The 15,591-nt window shown below is 38.6% G+C and overlaps 1 protein-coding gene across 1 annotated transcript in view; it reads left to right on the top strand.

Annotated features, from left to right (window-relative positions):
- The window catches only part of CEP126 (centrosomal protein 126), a 129,364-nt gene that overhangs the window by 61,882 nt on the left and 51,891 nt on the right, over positions 1-15,591 (top strand). The window contains exons 3-4 of the mRNA XM_057695482.1: positions 3,580-3,725; positions 10,088-10,199. Coding sequence (XP_057551465.1) covers positions 3,580-3,725; positions 10,088-10,199 — 258 coding nt within the window. The remainder of the gene's footprint in view (positions 1-3,579; positions 3,726-10,087; positions 10,200-15,591) is intronic.

Here is a 15,591-nt window from a genome sequence, read left to right as displayed (position 1 = left end):
TGTCCCTAGGTCTGAATTGGGTCTCTTGTAGGCAGCATATATCAAAGTCTTTTTTTTTATGTACTCCTTTTTGGAGTGTAATTGCTTTACAATATTGTGTTAGTTTCTGCAGGTCTTGTTTTTTTATCCATTTAGCCAGCCTGTGTCTTTTGACTGGAGCATTTCATCCATTTAAATTTAAGGTAATTATCAATATGTATGTTCCTATTGCCATTTTCTTAATTGTTGTGGGTTTATTTTTGTAGATCTTTTTTCTTTCCTTCCTCTTTTGCTCTCCTGTCTTGTGTTTCTTGCCTAGACAAGTTCCTTTAGCAATTGTTGTAAAGCTGGTTTGGTGGTGCTGAGTTCTCTTAGCTTTTGCTTGTCTGTAAAGCTTTTGATTTCTCCATCAAATCTGAATGACAGCCTTGCTAGATAGAGTATTCGCGGTTGTAGTTTTTTCTGTTTCATCACTTTAAATATATCTTGCCACTCCCTTCTGGCCTGCAGAGTTTCTGTTGAAAAATCAGCTGATAACCTTAGGGGGATTCCCATGTATGTTATTTGTTGCTTTTCCCTTGTTGCTTTTAATATTTTTTCTTTTTATTTAGTTTTTGTTTGTTTGTTTGATTAATATGTGTCTCAGTGTGTTCCTGCTTGGGTTTATCCTGAATGGGACTCTCTGCACTTCCTGGACTTGGGTGACTATTTCCTTTCCCATGTTAGGGAAGTTTTTAATATGATCTCTTCTTCTTCTTCCAGGCCCTTTCTCTTTTTCTTCTTTTTCTGGGACCCCTGTAATTCGAATGTTAATGTTGTCCCAGAGGTCTCTAAGACTGTCCTCATTTTTTTTTTCATTCTTTTTTCTTTATTCTGTTCCATAGCAGAGATTTCTACCATTCTGTCTTCCAAGTCACTTATCCATTCATCTGCCTCAGTTATTCTGCTACTGATTCCTTCTAGTGTATTTTTTGATTCATTTATTGTCTTGTTCATCTCTGTTCATTTGTTCTTTAGTTCTTCTAGGACTTTGTTAAACTTTTCTTGTATCTTCTCAATCCATACCTCCATTCTGTTTCCGTGATCTTGGATCATCTTTACTATCATTACTCTGAATTCTTTTTCCGATAGGTTGCTTATCTCCTCCTCATTTAGTTGTTCTTGTAGGTTTTTTTTCTTGCTCCTTCATTGGCAGCATATTTCTTTGTCATCTCATTTCATCAGACTTTCTGTGTTTGTGGTCTCCTTTCTGCAGGCTGCAGGATGATAGTTCCTCTTGCTTCTAGTGTCTGCCCCCTGGTGGGTGAGTTTGGTCCAGAGGTTTGTGTCATTATCCCCTTGAATAGGGGGTTTGATTGGTGTTGAGGTGATCAGAACCTGCCCTAGATATTGAGCAGGGCCTCCCCTTTGCTCTGTGGTTGTCACTGCCCTGTCAGTGGCAGGGTCTGCTCTCTAGTTGTTGGGATGGAGTTCCCCAGATCTGTTTCTTAGCTGTGATTCTGATCTGTGGTGCAAGGAAGACAGGATTAGAGCACTCCCACTGAGAGAGAAGCCACTGAGTTTTCCTCCTTTGGAGCTGTTCACCTGTGAATGTGCTCTGTTTTGTCTCCTTTCACCTGTTGTGTGGGCTCACAAAGTATACTGTTGTTGGCACTGCTCTTGGTCCTACTTTAACTGTGGGTATGCCAGCAATTGGCCCTGGTGACTCTCATGTGTTGTTTTCACCAAGCTATGAGTGCAGGTCCACTGAGGTTAGGTCCCAGTGCTGCAGTAATCATGCTTCTGGGCCCATTGTGGGAGCTATGGAGGCAGCTTGAACTCTGGTCTGGCCCTACCCCCATGTATACGTGCCCACAGCTGCTAAAGCCAGACCTGCCCCAGCTGCTTGTGGTCCTTTAGGATATTTCACAGGTGCCGAATTTAGGAAGCCATCAGTGGAGGTATAACTTCACAGTTTGCATAGCCACCAGGAGAGATTTCAGCTCTTCTTCCTTAGTTACATAGCCCCTAGGGCTCAGCTGTGTTTTCAGACCCTCCTCTGGGCAAATTTCCTAGTGGGGGAGAGCTATCTACACCCTCCCAGGACAGCAGGGCAGGTCCTGGCACCCACTGGCAGATTTCCTAGTGAGGGGAGTTATCCAAGCACTCCCAGGACAGCAGGCAGATTCTAGCACCCACTGACAGATTTCCTAGTTGTGGAAGCTATCCATGCCCTCCCAGGACAACAGGGCTGGTTGTGGCACCCACTGATGGATTTCCTAGTAGTGAGAGATTTCTATGCACTCCCAGGACAGTGGAGGCAGGTCCTGGTGCCCAATAGCAGATTTCTCAGTAGCAAGAGCTATCCACACCCTCCTGGGATAGAAGGGTGGGTTCCAGCACCCACTAATGGATTTCCCAGTCATGGAAGATTTCTGCACCCTCCCAGGAGAGCGGGGTAGGTCCCAGCACCCACTGGCAGGCTTCCAGTAGCGAGAGCTATCCACACGTTCCTGGGACAGTAGAGCAGGTTCCAGTACCCACTAACAGATTCTGGAGGAATTCTTGAAGGAGATTGTTTTGAGAGGTAAAAATATTCTCTCCCACCTGTGGCAGCACACCACTACCTCCTACCTACTCAGAGGCTGAACACCTTGAAGATCTATAGCCCTACTGCCCAGAATTATAGTTCCCTAAATCTGAGTTATTAAGCTAGAATAATGCTCCAGCCAGTGGAAGTTTTTAGAAAGATGGTTAATAATAACCTATGGAACTAAAAAATTAAAGAGTTCTTAGCAACCATCTCCCAACCTGAAGTAACCCAAGAGGTACTTGAAGGTTTCTCTACCAGCTGTAGGCTTGCTTCTTCACTTTTCTCATTATCTAGAAGATAATTATTAAATCATTCAAACACACACATTTTTCATGAACAAAATTAATTCTTTGAAATTAATTCTTTGAATATAAACTCAAATCCCTAGGGACAATCAGAAAGAAATGAAACAGGACAGTTAAGAAAATAGAGAATGAGAAGAATTATGGGCAGGTGTTTAAAACCATGTATGAATAAGAGTCCAGGGTTGCCAAATCTTTCATACTTTCAAGAGAAGTTGAGAATCAAGATTTTTATGTAAATGGTCTGGATTTTTAGCACAGTTCAGATTTAACATGACTGACAATTTTGAACTTTTGGCTAAAAGAAAAAAAGAAATATACAATATTCTCCTGGCTACTCCGTAATTTGCAACGCTGATTCTTTTACCAATGAATTGATTCTTCACATTATAGAAAATAGTGTAGCTTTCTAAAAAAGACTTTTTCCACAGCAAGGCTTGGGAAGTGGAAGTGGGAAGTGTGTGCAGGCCTGCCCAAAATTAGAAAGAGCTTCATTACAGGCCTTCTCTTAACTGCAAAAGACCTAGATAAGATTCTGAAATTACTACTTGCAAAGGTATTTAAATTCTTAGCAAAGGGCCTTTTTTATTTAAAACTTCTTGTTTCTAACTAATTAAACTTTTGAAATATGAAAACACTGTTATATTTTTTTGGAACTGTTTTCTGTGTTAAGATTTTTAAAACTCATTGCCTAATCCTGTTATCTACATTGTGTTTTAAATATAGAGCTTTTGAAGAGAAACGAAAAGAACAAGAAGAAAGAGAACACCAAATCAGAGAACAAATACTTCAACAACGAAAACAGAAGTTTGAAGAAGTTACTGAAAAATTCCAGCGTGCCCATATTCCTCTTTCACAGAGGAAGAGAACAGGTGCCTTAATTTCTAAAACAATATAAAAACAACAAACGAAGTTATAATCACATTCAACTTGAGTACACAATAAACTAAATTAAGAAACAAAGTGGAAATTCAGACTAAAAAGACTACTATGCCTTTTGAATAATAGGACTTTAACCAAATGAAAAATTGCAATTTGATATAGGATTAATTTGGAGAATTAATGTTTTATTGGCTCTATTGGTAAATTTGGAAAGCACGCAATTTTGAGTCCACTTCATACTGGCTTACAATGTTTTGTCTTTTTAAAACTGACTTAATAAACAGCTTAACATAAAAAGGAAATTTAACATTTAGGTTTAGTAAATGTGTGTGTGTGTGTGTGTGTGTGTGTGTGTGTGTGTCTTTTTTTTTTTTTTTTTTTTTGGCCTCACTGCATAGCATTTGGGATCTTAATTCCCCAACCAGGGATTGAACTCGTGCACCCTGCAGTGGAAGCATGGAGTCTTAACCACTGGACCGCCAGGGAAGTCCCTAGATTTAGTCAATTAATGTCAGATTCATTTTGGCATTTTGTCCACATTTTTGTTCAAATTTATATTTGAGAGACTGGCAAAATAAAAAGAATGTACAGAGTGACATAATCCAACAATCTAAGACCAAAACCAATTAAGAATTTTAAAATGATTATGTTTGATTCTTCAATATCACACCTACATTTTTATGCCTTAAATAGTAACACAGAATTAGCAACAAAATGTCAAAGCTTCAAAAAGAAAAAGGAGAAGCAGAACCTTTATGTATTCAGCAAACATATGTTGTGCTGCATTGCTGCATTGTACACAGCCCTGTGCTAAGCTTAGATGCTGAGATAGAGAAATCTAATTGTGCTCTACCATTAAAGACCTCACAGTTTATTTTGGAGATGAGAGTAGTATAAACAATTAATGTCAATAAATATAATTTTTGTGGTAGCAGAATGTGAAAAGTACTGTGAGAACACAGAGTAAAGAACACTAAACATATACAAGGATATGAGGGATATCATCCCTGGAGAAATGGCTTAATTTGAATCTGGAAAATAAGCATTTAGTCAAGCAAAGAGGCAACTTAAAAACATCCCAGACATAAGGAACAGCTTTTGCAAGTAAATTATATATTGCAAATACAAACTGTATTCAAAGCATAGGATGGGGGAAAAGAGGGAAAAAATGGATATAAGGCTAGCAAAATGAGTTGGAACAATTCTCCAAGAACTTTGTGTGCCACGCTAGGAATTTCTTCTTTATCCAGTATGCAGTCTACTTAAAGTTTTTTAACTGGAAAGCAAGCCATTACTGGGTCAATAGACCCAAGATGTGGTCAGTGGAAGGTGAATTGAAGTAGAGACATATTAAAGTAGATAGAGTAGTAGTTGATTATTTCAGTATATGTGGAAAGTGTTAAGCTGCTAAATTAAAGCACTGCACTGGACATAGAGATAGGAGATAATATATTCAGGAGATATAATCAGTAGATTCAGTTACTAATTTATCAAGAGTGCTGGAAGAAAGACTAGGAGAACAGTGCCCCTAGAACCTAGCACAGAGCCTCCAAATTTTTAGAACTCAATAAGTACTTTGTTAATGAATTAATTACTTTGGTGGATGATGACATTAATCAAGGTTACAAATAAAGGAGAAGAATCAGGTTAGAGGTATGAAAGATCATTTATTAAGTTTTAAATGCATTGACTTTGAGCCTCCCATGACTCATGCAAATGGGAAATCAAATCAGCAACTAGAAATATGTATCTGAAACTTAAGAAAAAGATATGGAACATAAATTATATTTAAGAGCCACTGATGAATAGATATATAGTTGGTAAAGGAGGCCATGTGGAAAGGTAAGGTAAATATTGGATATAGACTGGGATTGAAGATTGGGCCTAAAATAGAACCTTAATACACACTAGCATTTATTATAAGTAGAGAAATAAAAACTAAAAATGGATTTTGAGAAATAGTTATCAAGAAAACAGGATGGAACATAAAAGCAAACAAAGAAAATTGTATAAAAGGCAAAAGAAAAGGTAGTTTTAAGAAAGAGGATGTGGTCAGTTGTGTTAAACGCCTCAAGAGTACGCACGACTCATGCGTATCATTTGCTCCAGAGAGGGTTCTGACTACCCAAGGGCCTAGGTACAGAAAGTCAGGAGTTTTAGTAAAAACAAATGACATATACACTCACTTAATGGAATATTATGCAGCTATTAAAAAATTGGGAAACTTTTTATGGACTGATATGGAACCATCTCCACAGAGGCAGATTTACCATGAAGCCAATCAGGTTTAAGTTTCATTGTCATGGTCCCTACATCTAATTTTATATCTATAGTTTTGCATTGTTTTTTCTTAATGAGGACCCCCAAATTGTTTAGATTCAGATCAGCATACATAATATTCTATGTTCTGTATAAAAAAAGGGGGGGGATTAAGATATATATTAAGGGGGGAAATCAGGATGGTGGAGTAGGAGGACATAAAACTTACCTCCCCCAACAAGCATATCAAAAATACATCTACATGTGGAATCATTCTCACTGAAAATGGAGTGGAAACTAGCAGAAAGACTCCTGTGCAACCAAGGCTGAAAGAAATATCCACATGGAATAGGGTAGGAAGGGAAGAGAAGCAATAAGATTGGGACCTGTGCCCCAGAAAGGGTACTCAGAAGAACAGGGCAATTGCACAGGCAGAAATCCTCCCTGGGGAGTGAGTGATTCCAGCCACATATTTCATGGGTGCCTCAGTCCTGGGCTCCAACGCAGAGAAGATGAGTCCCTAAGCTGGTAGGACTAACAGGCTGGTAGGACTAACAGTCTGGTAGGATTAACAGGAAGGCTGTGGGAATCCTGTACTCCACTCAGGAGGAGTATGCACACACTTGCTTGCTCCCAAAAGAGGGCAGAGAGGGCAGATTGAAACTGCACAGGTGGCTGACTGGTTTCCTGAAACTGCTCTGGAGCACACTCCAACGTAAGCCAAGCAAATGCTCCATCCCTGCTTACCTCATGTCACAATTCCACACTGGAGTGAGGGCTGCCACAACCAAGGAAAGAACTCAGCCATGAGACACAGAGGCAGTTCAGAACCAAAGTGGCATCCTTTGGGTGAGGGCAGCCATTATGGGCACTTGCACAGTCAGCGCATCAGAAGCAGCCCAAACACTGTATGTGGCTAAACCGTTGCAGTCTGCACCTGGTCACATGCTGAGACCTCACACTGGACCCTCATGCTCCAGCACTGCTTACCTCAAGGGCAAGGGTGCTGGTGCTAGAAGAAATGAAAGCTCACGCTTAAATGGAACAGAGCTAGTTCAGACCCAATCCTTAGGACTTCTACTCCAGCAACTTGGGACCCAACCCTGGCCGTGCTAGGGTGGTGTCGGTCCCTGAGCAGAGAGGAAGCCCCAGCTCACTCCTGGCTCTGGCCCTAGCCCCTCCTTCTTCAGCCCCACACCCTTCCAAAGTGGTAGCTGCCAGCACACTCTGAGGAAAGATGTGACTGTTCGTGTCAAATCCAGCTCTCCCACCAAAACCACTGGGCACGCAGGCTGTATAGAGATGCTCCCACATAAGAACACCCCTTCAAGACAGCAGTAAGTAACTCTTTCACCTAATTTCATAGAGACAGAGACTGTTAAGCAAAATGAGAACACAGAGGAATTGGTCTCAATTGAAAGAGCAAGAGAAAAAATAAATAATGAAATAGAAATAATTTATCAGATAAAGAATTCAAAGCAATAGTAATAAGAATGCTAACTGAATTATAGAAAATATATATAATGGAATATTACTCAGCCATAAAAAGAATAAAATTCTGCCATTTGCAACAATATGGATGGACCTATAGCATATTATGCTTATTGAAATGTCAGAGAGACAAATAATCTGTTATCACTTATATGTAAAATCTAAAAAGTAAAACAAGTGAATGTATATTAAAAAACAGAAACAAACTTACATATAAAGGATAAACTAGTGGTTATCAGTGGGGAGAATGAAAAAGGAGGGGCAAACAGGGGTATGGGTTAAAAGACACAAACTACTGTGTATAAAATAGACAAGCAACCAGGATATATGGTACAGCACAGGGAAATATAGCCATTATTTCTCAATAATGTTAAATGGAGTATAATCTATAAAAAGTTGAATATCTGTGTTGTATACCTGAAACTAATATAGTATTGTAAATTAACTATACTTCAACTTTTTAAAATAGAATATATACTTATGTATGTTTGTATTTGCATAAAATGATAGAATACACACATGACCAATAAGAGCAAGACTTCCAAACGTGTATTTTATTTTTTTGATTTCTGAATATGAATATATTACCTGTACACAATATTAAATTAAAATTTTAAGAAAATGTAGTGCCATGAATGAAGAACAGCAACAAAGCTATGATAAACAACTGTTTACTTAATTGTCTGTTAGTTTAGTTTCTTCCCAAATTATGAGAGTTAAACCAAAGCTTCACCCGATATACATGGTAGCTGATGTTTCCCCTTGCAAAGAAAAAGGGATTGGGCATTTCAGTGAGGTCAGAAAATTGTTGGAGTCAGAGAATTATTGGAGTTAAAATATTAGAGCAAAAGAACTGGAAGGAGGAAACTAGTGGTTTAAGTGAAATAATAAAGCCCTAATACATGGTAAGTAATCAAAAAATATAGGTTTAAATTTTCATCAGTGAGTATAAGGTAATGACTAGGAGATCATTAGACAACAGCAACAAGAAACAGTAATGGGTGTTTGTAAACTATTTGTAATACCATCTTAGCTTTAAAGGTAGTTTTTAAGCTCTCTTTGATAGACAAGTGGTGTTAATAAAAGTCTCAGACTATAATCTAGCACAACTAAACATTTTTTAGCAAAGCAGACACAAAACAATCAGTACTTTTTTCACTAAGCTCAATAAAGTCCCAGTTCTCTGTCCTTTTAGGTGTTCTGACTACACTTTATGTGGAAGGTCCACTCAAACTTACACAGTCAGATTCCAGAGACAAAATTATGTGCCTCTGGCATTGGACAATCAGAAATGTTCCTGTTTAACAGCTGGAGACAAGACTAATTAGAGGTCAAACCTCAATGCCATCTGTAAGGGTATATGGTATAGACCTCCCTAGATTCTTATTCTCTGTTCATGCAAAGGTAGGAAGTGATTAAAATATTTTAGGAAAGTCCACTTGTCTTAAATATCTTTAATTTCAACAAAGAAAGCCCATTTTTAACATTTATCAGGCTGTGCGACTGGCCATTCGTTTTACCAATAAGCAACCATTTGGGACATTGATTATGCTAATTAGAAAAACAATCAAAAGCTAAAGCTTGATAATTTCTGCCTCAAGAGGATTGGTCCTTATGATTAGAATATCCAGCAAACCATCTTGTAACTATGCATTTTTCACTAGTATTTTATGCAATCACCCCTTGACTCTAGGGTTCAAGTTTGAACTAACCCATTCATAATAATACAGTGGTTTTGCTTAAAGATTTTAAGGGTAAATAACAAACATTATAATAGTGGAAAAGTCTGATGACATGGGTTTTTTAAAGGAGAAAAGAGGAAACAGTTTTGTTGTATCTCTGGAAAGCTAGAAAGTCACCTACTCTACCTTCAGGCCTTGAGTTATTTGTAGTTATTTGTGCCTCCCCATAAGAGGCCTGCAGGAAAAGCAAAATCTTTTAAAAAGCAGCAGTGTTTCAACTGGAACAAGAAGGTGTGTACCAAAGTGCACAACAGAGATTCTTGGGAAAGTGGATACTTACGGGAGCTAGGATTGGATTAGAGGTTGTGCAGAGTGGTATATGGATGAGTCCATATAATGTATGACCTTGAACAAGTTACTTAGCTTCTCTGTTGCTCCTCAGCTGCAAAACAGAGATTCAAATAGCATCTGCCTCAAAGGCTTTACTAAGAATTAAATTAGTTAATACTTAAATGGTGCTTAAAAATAATGTCTTTAATAGTAAATGCTCAATAAATATTAACTGGTGTTTTTATATCTTCCCCTTTTCTTCATAAGAATATTTGTAAATTTTGTCAGAAGTTTATGGAACTATGAGATCAGATATAATAGGGTAAGCATGACAGACCAAAAAGGCTGGATATTTCTCAATATTTCATTTTTCCAAATAAATATTCTTAGATTTGTGATGATAATCTTGAGGTAACTATTTCTTATTGGGGAATTGGATGTCTAAATTTAAAATATTTATACTATTCTAAAAAATATTTTTTTACAAAAGTTTTAAGGTAGTATTTTATCATTGACCAATTAAATTATATATAAAGAGATTGTTGAAGATGAAGTGATTCTGTACTATTTGATCTATCTTATCCCCTTAGGTTTTCAAAAACCAGTTCCTCCATTAGAAGAGGCCCTCAAACAGATTCAGGAATCCAACTTAAACTCAGAAGTAAACCTTCCCTCTTCCCACAGACCAATAATAAACTGGAGGTAAGTAATTTATGGTTATCATGTGTAATTACTAATATATAATAGTTAAATAGCTCTCTAGTTGCTGAGTTTGTAGGCCTTTTCATCAATTACTCCTCACCTCTGTTTTAGAGTTTAGTATTTTATTTTCACACATTGAATTGAGCTAGAGTATTATGTAAGTTGCTTCAAGAGTAAGTAAGAATTTTAATTTTTTGTCTTTGGTATTACAATGCTGCCTATGTTGAGTAATTTTCTATGGGAATTATCATAAAAGCCATTTAAAAATATTGACATTGGTTTCACTGAGAGGAAAAAAATGTATTGAATTATAGTGACATAAATTTAGGCAAAAGGAGTAATTGTATGTTAGAAATGAGTTTTTCCTCACTAAAAATTTTTCCTGGATCTTTAAAAAGCTACAGTGCCTCCTGGTTCCTCTCCAGATTAGTTTAAATGAATCATCTTGAAGCAATAGAAGGGACCAATCAACCAGAGAGTACCCTCTGACATCCTGTATTTTCCATTTTCTTGAAACTACTATGTACATAGCATTATATCCAGCATCGTAAAGGGGATATGGAGAAGTATAGCATTCAGAAATACAATCCCAAGAGTATAATCTAGGCAAGAAGTGAAATAATGCTTCAAAAAGTATAGAATAGTACCAAATGGGTAATGATAATAATATTCAATATTTATTTATATAATGATGTCTACAATCCATATGTGATTTATGTTAATATTTTACCTGTTTATAAGGTTATTTACTAACATACCTCCATTTTTAGAATACCTGTGGCAAATAGTTCCTTTGATCAGATCTAAAAACAATTAAATTCATTCTCTCAGTCTTTATTATAGTTCAAGTAGGACTTCATGGAATAAAAGACTCTTCAGCAAAGTTTTGAAGAAAATAGGAATTAATCATGAAACAAGTGGGTAAATGGTATTTCAGACAGAGGGATGAGTATGTGGAAAGGCCAAGAGTAATAGAAGGAATGATGTGTTCTAAGAGTCAGAGTATGGCTGCATAATAGAGTGCAAAATACCAATAGCTTCACTAGATATGAGATTGGAGAGGTAAATGCACCTGTATGCTAAGGAATATAAACTTTATCCTGGGAGCTTAAGAAGAGTCAGCGAAGGATTAAGCAGATGGGAGATAAGATCAACTCCTCTTTTTTAACATAGTGCCGAGACCAGCTCGGCGACTCGAGGCGAGTGACGGGTGCCGCAAGCTTGAAGAAGACACAGACACAGACTGAAGAGAAAAGTGGGACCGGGGGGCTCAAGACCTCTCGGATCAAGAGCCCTGCTGACTCATCCCAGGCTGCTTTTATTGAGTTCGTGGGCTAACATTCTCAGGTTACACTCATAAACAATCAAAGGCCTCACATGACTGAGGCAATTATCTTTGTTTACTTCCTGGGTCCGAGTTGAGCAGGTGTGGATTTGAGCTGGGGGTGGAGAGCAAAACAGCCCTGGGGGCAGGAGACCTTTCTCAGATATTGGGGGTCTGTGCCCCACCCGTGTTGGCCCCTCTGGGACTGTGCCTGTCTTAGGTTGTTCCTCCCTTGAGGAATCTTACCCGTCTCTGGCTAACCAGTCATCCTCCAGGGCCAAACACGGTGATATAAGGAAGGTTCTATGCACCACCCCTGTTGGCCCCTCTGCGGCTGTGCCTGTCTTAGGTTGTTCCTCCTCTGAGGAATCTTACCCGTCTTTGGCTAACCAGCCATCCCTCAGGACCAAACAGGGTGATATTAGTCTCCACGCCCCGCACCCTCAGCTCCTCCACTGCTCAAGCAGGACATTCTGAATCCCATCGCTCGGCCCACATACTTCAACATTTTCAAGGTTACAAAAAGGTTCCCGAATGTCTTCCCACATCTCCCCCTTTTTGTTTTCGTAGGAGAAGATAAGTCTGTAGGAGAAGATAAGCCTATTCCAGTTATTTCTTTTTCAGTCAATCCTTGGAGCGTTCCTCCTGTGCACCTGAGAACTTAAACATAGGATAATTAAAAGACAACAAAAAGTATCAAAATGCTTAGGAGACTGCTATTCATGCCTTTTATCCAATCCAATGGATGCAATGCTTTTAATCCATCAGCTATACTTTGTAAAGTAGCACTTTTGGTGTAGAGACTGCAAAAATCATATTGCATGCCAGTTATTTTAGTTTGTAATTGTTGTATGTCCAGTGTGAGACCATCCGCTTCATATCCCAGCAGATGTGTCACTGGCATCATGGCCATTCCAGATTTGTAATGTTCTTAAACTTAAGGGAAGTTTCCATATTTCTGTTTGAGCTCTGCCATTCTCTAATTGAGGCCAAGGAAGTATTAATCCAATCCTAAGCCATAAGATGGGATAGGGCGAGTGCATGGCAATATTGGTATATGCCATCACAACCTTTTATAGGGATTGCAGGAGGAGTTTTTTTGGTGTAAACCATTAGAGACTGCATACCCCTTAGGGGACCAGTTTCATACTGTTCCATAGGAACCATTAAGTAGTATCACACCCTCCGTCCCACGGCAAACATCCCAAAGAATCTGATCTTGTCTGTCAGCCCATATCCGTTTTATTTTACACAAAGGTCTATCAGGGATGGCATAATTAGTAAACTTAGTATCCAAAGCTCAAACCTGAAAACAAATGTACAAAGTTCATCTCTGGAGATTCTATATCCCATTCAAGATGGCGTTTCTTTGGAACGCTCATGATATGGCTTAATTCTCCGAGATGGAATCCACACAGGTTCCAGGCCTTGTCCTGGTGACACACAAGCAAACCCTCTTCCCCATGTGATTAACCTTCCTGATGACCAGATATTAGTCAATGGGTCCTGCCACCATATCAGCGGCTGTGAATCATTAAAATGAGTCACATTCCTAGATGAGGCTCGAAAATGCCTCTCAGCTGCTGTATCTGTAGCCTGTGCAGATACATTCAAAAAATTAATAGTAAATAAGGCTTTATTTAAAATTGTTTGTTGCCCTTGGGTGATTCCCCCTTTTTGTTTTTGGAGCATGTTTTTAAGTAGTTGGTTTGCTCTTTCAACTATTGCTTGTCCCTGGGGGTTGTAAGGAAGTCCTGTAGGTGAATGAGAAGATAATATAATTAATTGCAATGGCTGATTAACAGTTACTCTCTGTAATTGAGAAGAATGAATTTTATTTTCTACAAGTTTTAGTTCCTCTAAAGCAGCTGATGTTAAAGTTCTTGGACTATTTAATTTTGAATCTCCTTTTAACAAAGCAAATAGGTTAGACAATGCATAGGTGGGGATCCCTATGCATGGGCGAAGCCAATTAATATCTCCTAGGAGTTTTTGATCTGTCCTCAGTTCCACCTCTTGTGGTCTAATAGTTGTTCTATCAACTATTGTGCCCAAATATTGATATGGGCTATGCATTTGTACCTTTTCTGGAGATATTTTAAGTCCTGCTCTATCAAGGCAAAGCTGCATGCTAATATACGCAGAAGTAAGTAAATCTTGATTAGGAGCAGCACACAAGATATCATCCATGTAATGGATAAGATAACAATTAGGAAATTCTAGTCGTACTGGTTCAAGGGCTTTAGCAACAAAATTCTGGCAAATAGTAGGGCTATTCAACATGCCTTGAGGTAACACCTTCCATTGAAACCTTTTTCGAGGTTCTTTATTATTTAGTGCAGGCACAGAAAAAGCAAATTTTTCTTTATCTTTGGGATGTAATGGAATGGTGAAAAAGCAGTCTTTCAGATCAATAACTATTAAAGGCCAATTAGCAGGGATCATATTAGGTGATGGGAGGCCTGGTTGTAAGGCCCCCATTGGTTGTATAACTGCATTGACTGCTCTGAGATCTGTTAATAAACGCCATTTACCAGTTTTTTTTCTTTATTGGAAATACTGGGTGGAGGAGGGGGCAGTATAGGAAGTTTGCCCTCCTCCACAAGTGAGGGAGCCGAGGGTCTTAATCCCTCAGCCATTTGTATTCCCTTTTGTTTTTCAGTTTTGTTTGGCACCGCACATGCCCATCGGTCCTCTGATGGACGGGCTTCTTCATAAAAGCTATCATTTGAGCCTTCAGGAGCCCATAGAGGCTCTAATAGAGGCTTTAATACTGACTTAATCAGAGACCACATTGACCGAACAGAACCTGGTACTGGAGTCCCTTTAGAATGCAGTTTTTTAAGTTTGCTCCCAACCTTATCCCCAAGTACATAAACCCAGTGTTAGCCTAAAGAAGGAAACCACATACAGTATTCTCAACTATTTACAGAATTTCTAACAATCGACCTTCACTTGCTTTTTACAAGACCTTCACTTGCTTTTTACTCCACCTGCCCTTAGGAGCTGCCGTAACAGGCATACATCTGGTCGATATTAATCTGAACTTTCTTTATTTCCCATATTTTACCCCGAACACAAACTACCCAAGAGATTTACTTACTGGCAGGATTTTCTCAGAGGCCTCTTACTCTCCTCTTGGGGGCTTCACGGGAATGAACATAGCATTCCAATCTATTGTGAACAAGTGTGGATAACTGATTGAAAGAGGAAAAACAGGAGGCTATTTCAATATATGTAAATGAAATTACATGCATCTAGAGCTCAAGATAAAGATCTAGGCTTAAAATATTTGAAGCCAAAACAATGGATGAGATCAGCCATGGAGATTATGTACTCTGACAACAGAACTAGGATTAGAACACTAAAGAGCAGCAACATTTAAGAAAGTGAAAAAAGAGGAGAGTAGAGATAGGAACAGAATGGTTGATATAGGACTATATAGCGAGAGAAGGTAGAACTAAAGAAGTACAGACTTTCATGGGGAAAAAACAGTTTATAGAGATCAAATAAATGGCTTCTAGGTAATCAGTAAAATAAAAAGTTGTATCAGTCAGGATACTGGCAGAAAACACCTAACATTTAAAAGGGGTAACTGAAAAAACGTTAGTAAAGAGACTGGGAAGCCAACAAAGGATGATGAAGCAACCCCAGAAATGACAACAAAGTCAGTATTACCACCCCAGACCTGAATTGAAAAGAGCTATAGCTATACAAGAGGGCTGCTCGGTAGAGGAACATTGGCACTGCTAAACCAAGCCCAGCAGAGAGGAAGTCAGAGAAACAATTATCAAAAACCTCTTTCTTCTGTCACTCTCCCATCTCTTGCTAATACGTTTCATTGGTCAAAGTCAGGCATAAATCAAAAGGCAAGGGATCATTTAGTCTCTGCCTAGCAGAGGCAAGTTGAGAAGTATGGAAAGTGAACCTGGAGGGGCAAAGAGAAAATATCCAGCTTAGAAGCAATGTGTCCACTATATTTTACAACAAAAAGGTCACACTAGCAACTTTTGTCAGAGAAATTTCAGTGGAAGGATAGGGACAGAAGAGAAATTGCAATGAGTTGGA

This window comes from Hippopotamus amphibius, chromosome 9, assembly GCF_030028045.1.
Source record: "Hippopotamus amphibius kiboko isolate mHipAmp2 chromosome 9, mHipAmp2.hap2, whole genome shotgun sequence".
In the NCBI taxonomy this organism is placed as follows: Eukaryota; Metazoa; Chordata; class Mammalia; order Artiodactyla; family Hippopotamidae; genus Hippopotamus; species Hippopotamus amphibius.
The sequence above is the reverse complement of the archived record's forward strand: the minus strand, read 5'-3'. Positions and strand labels throughout refer to the sequence as shown.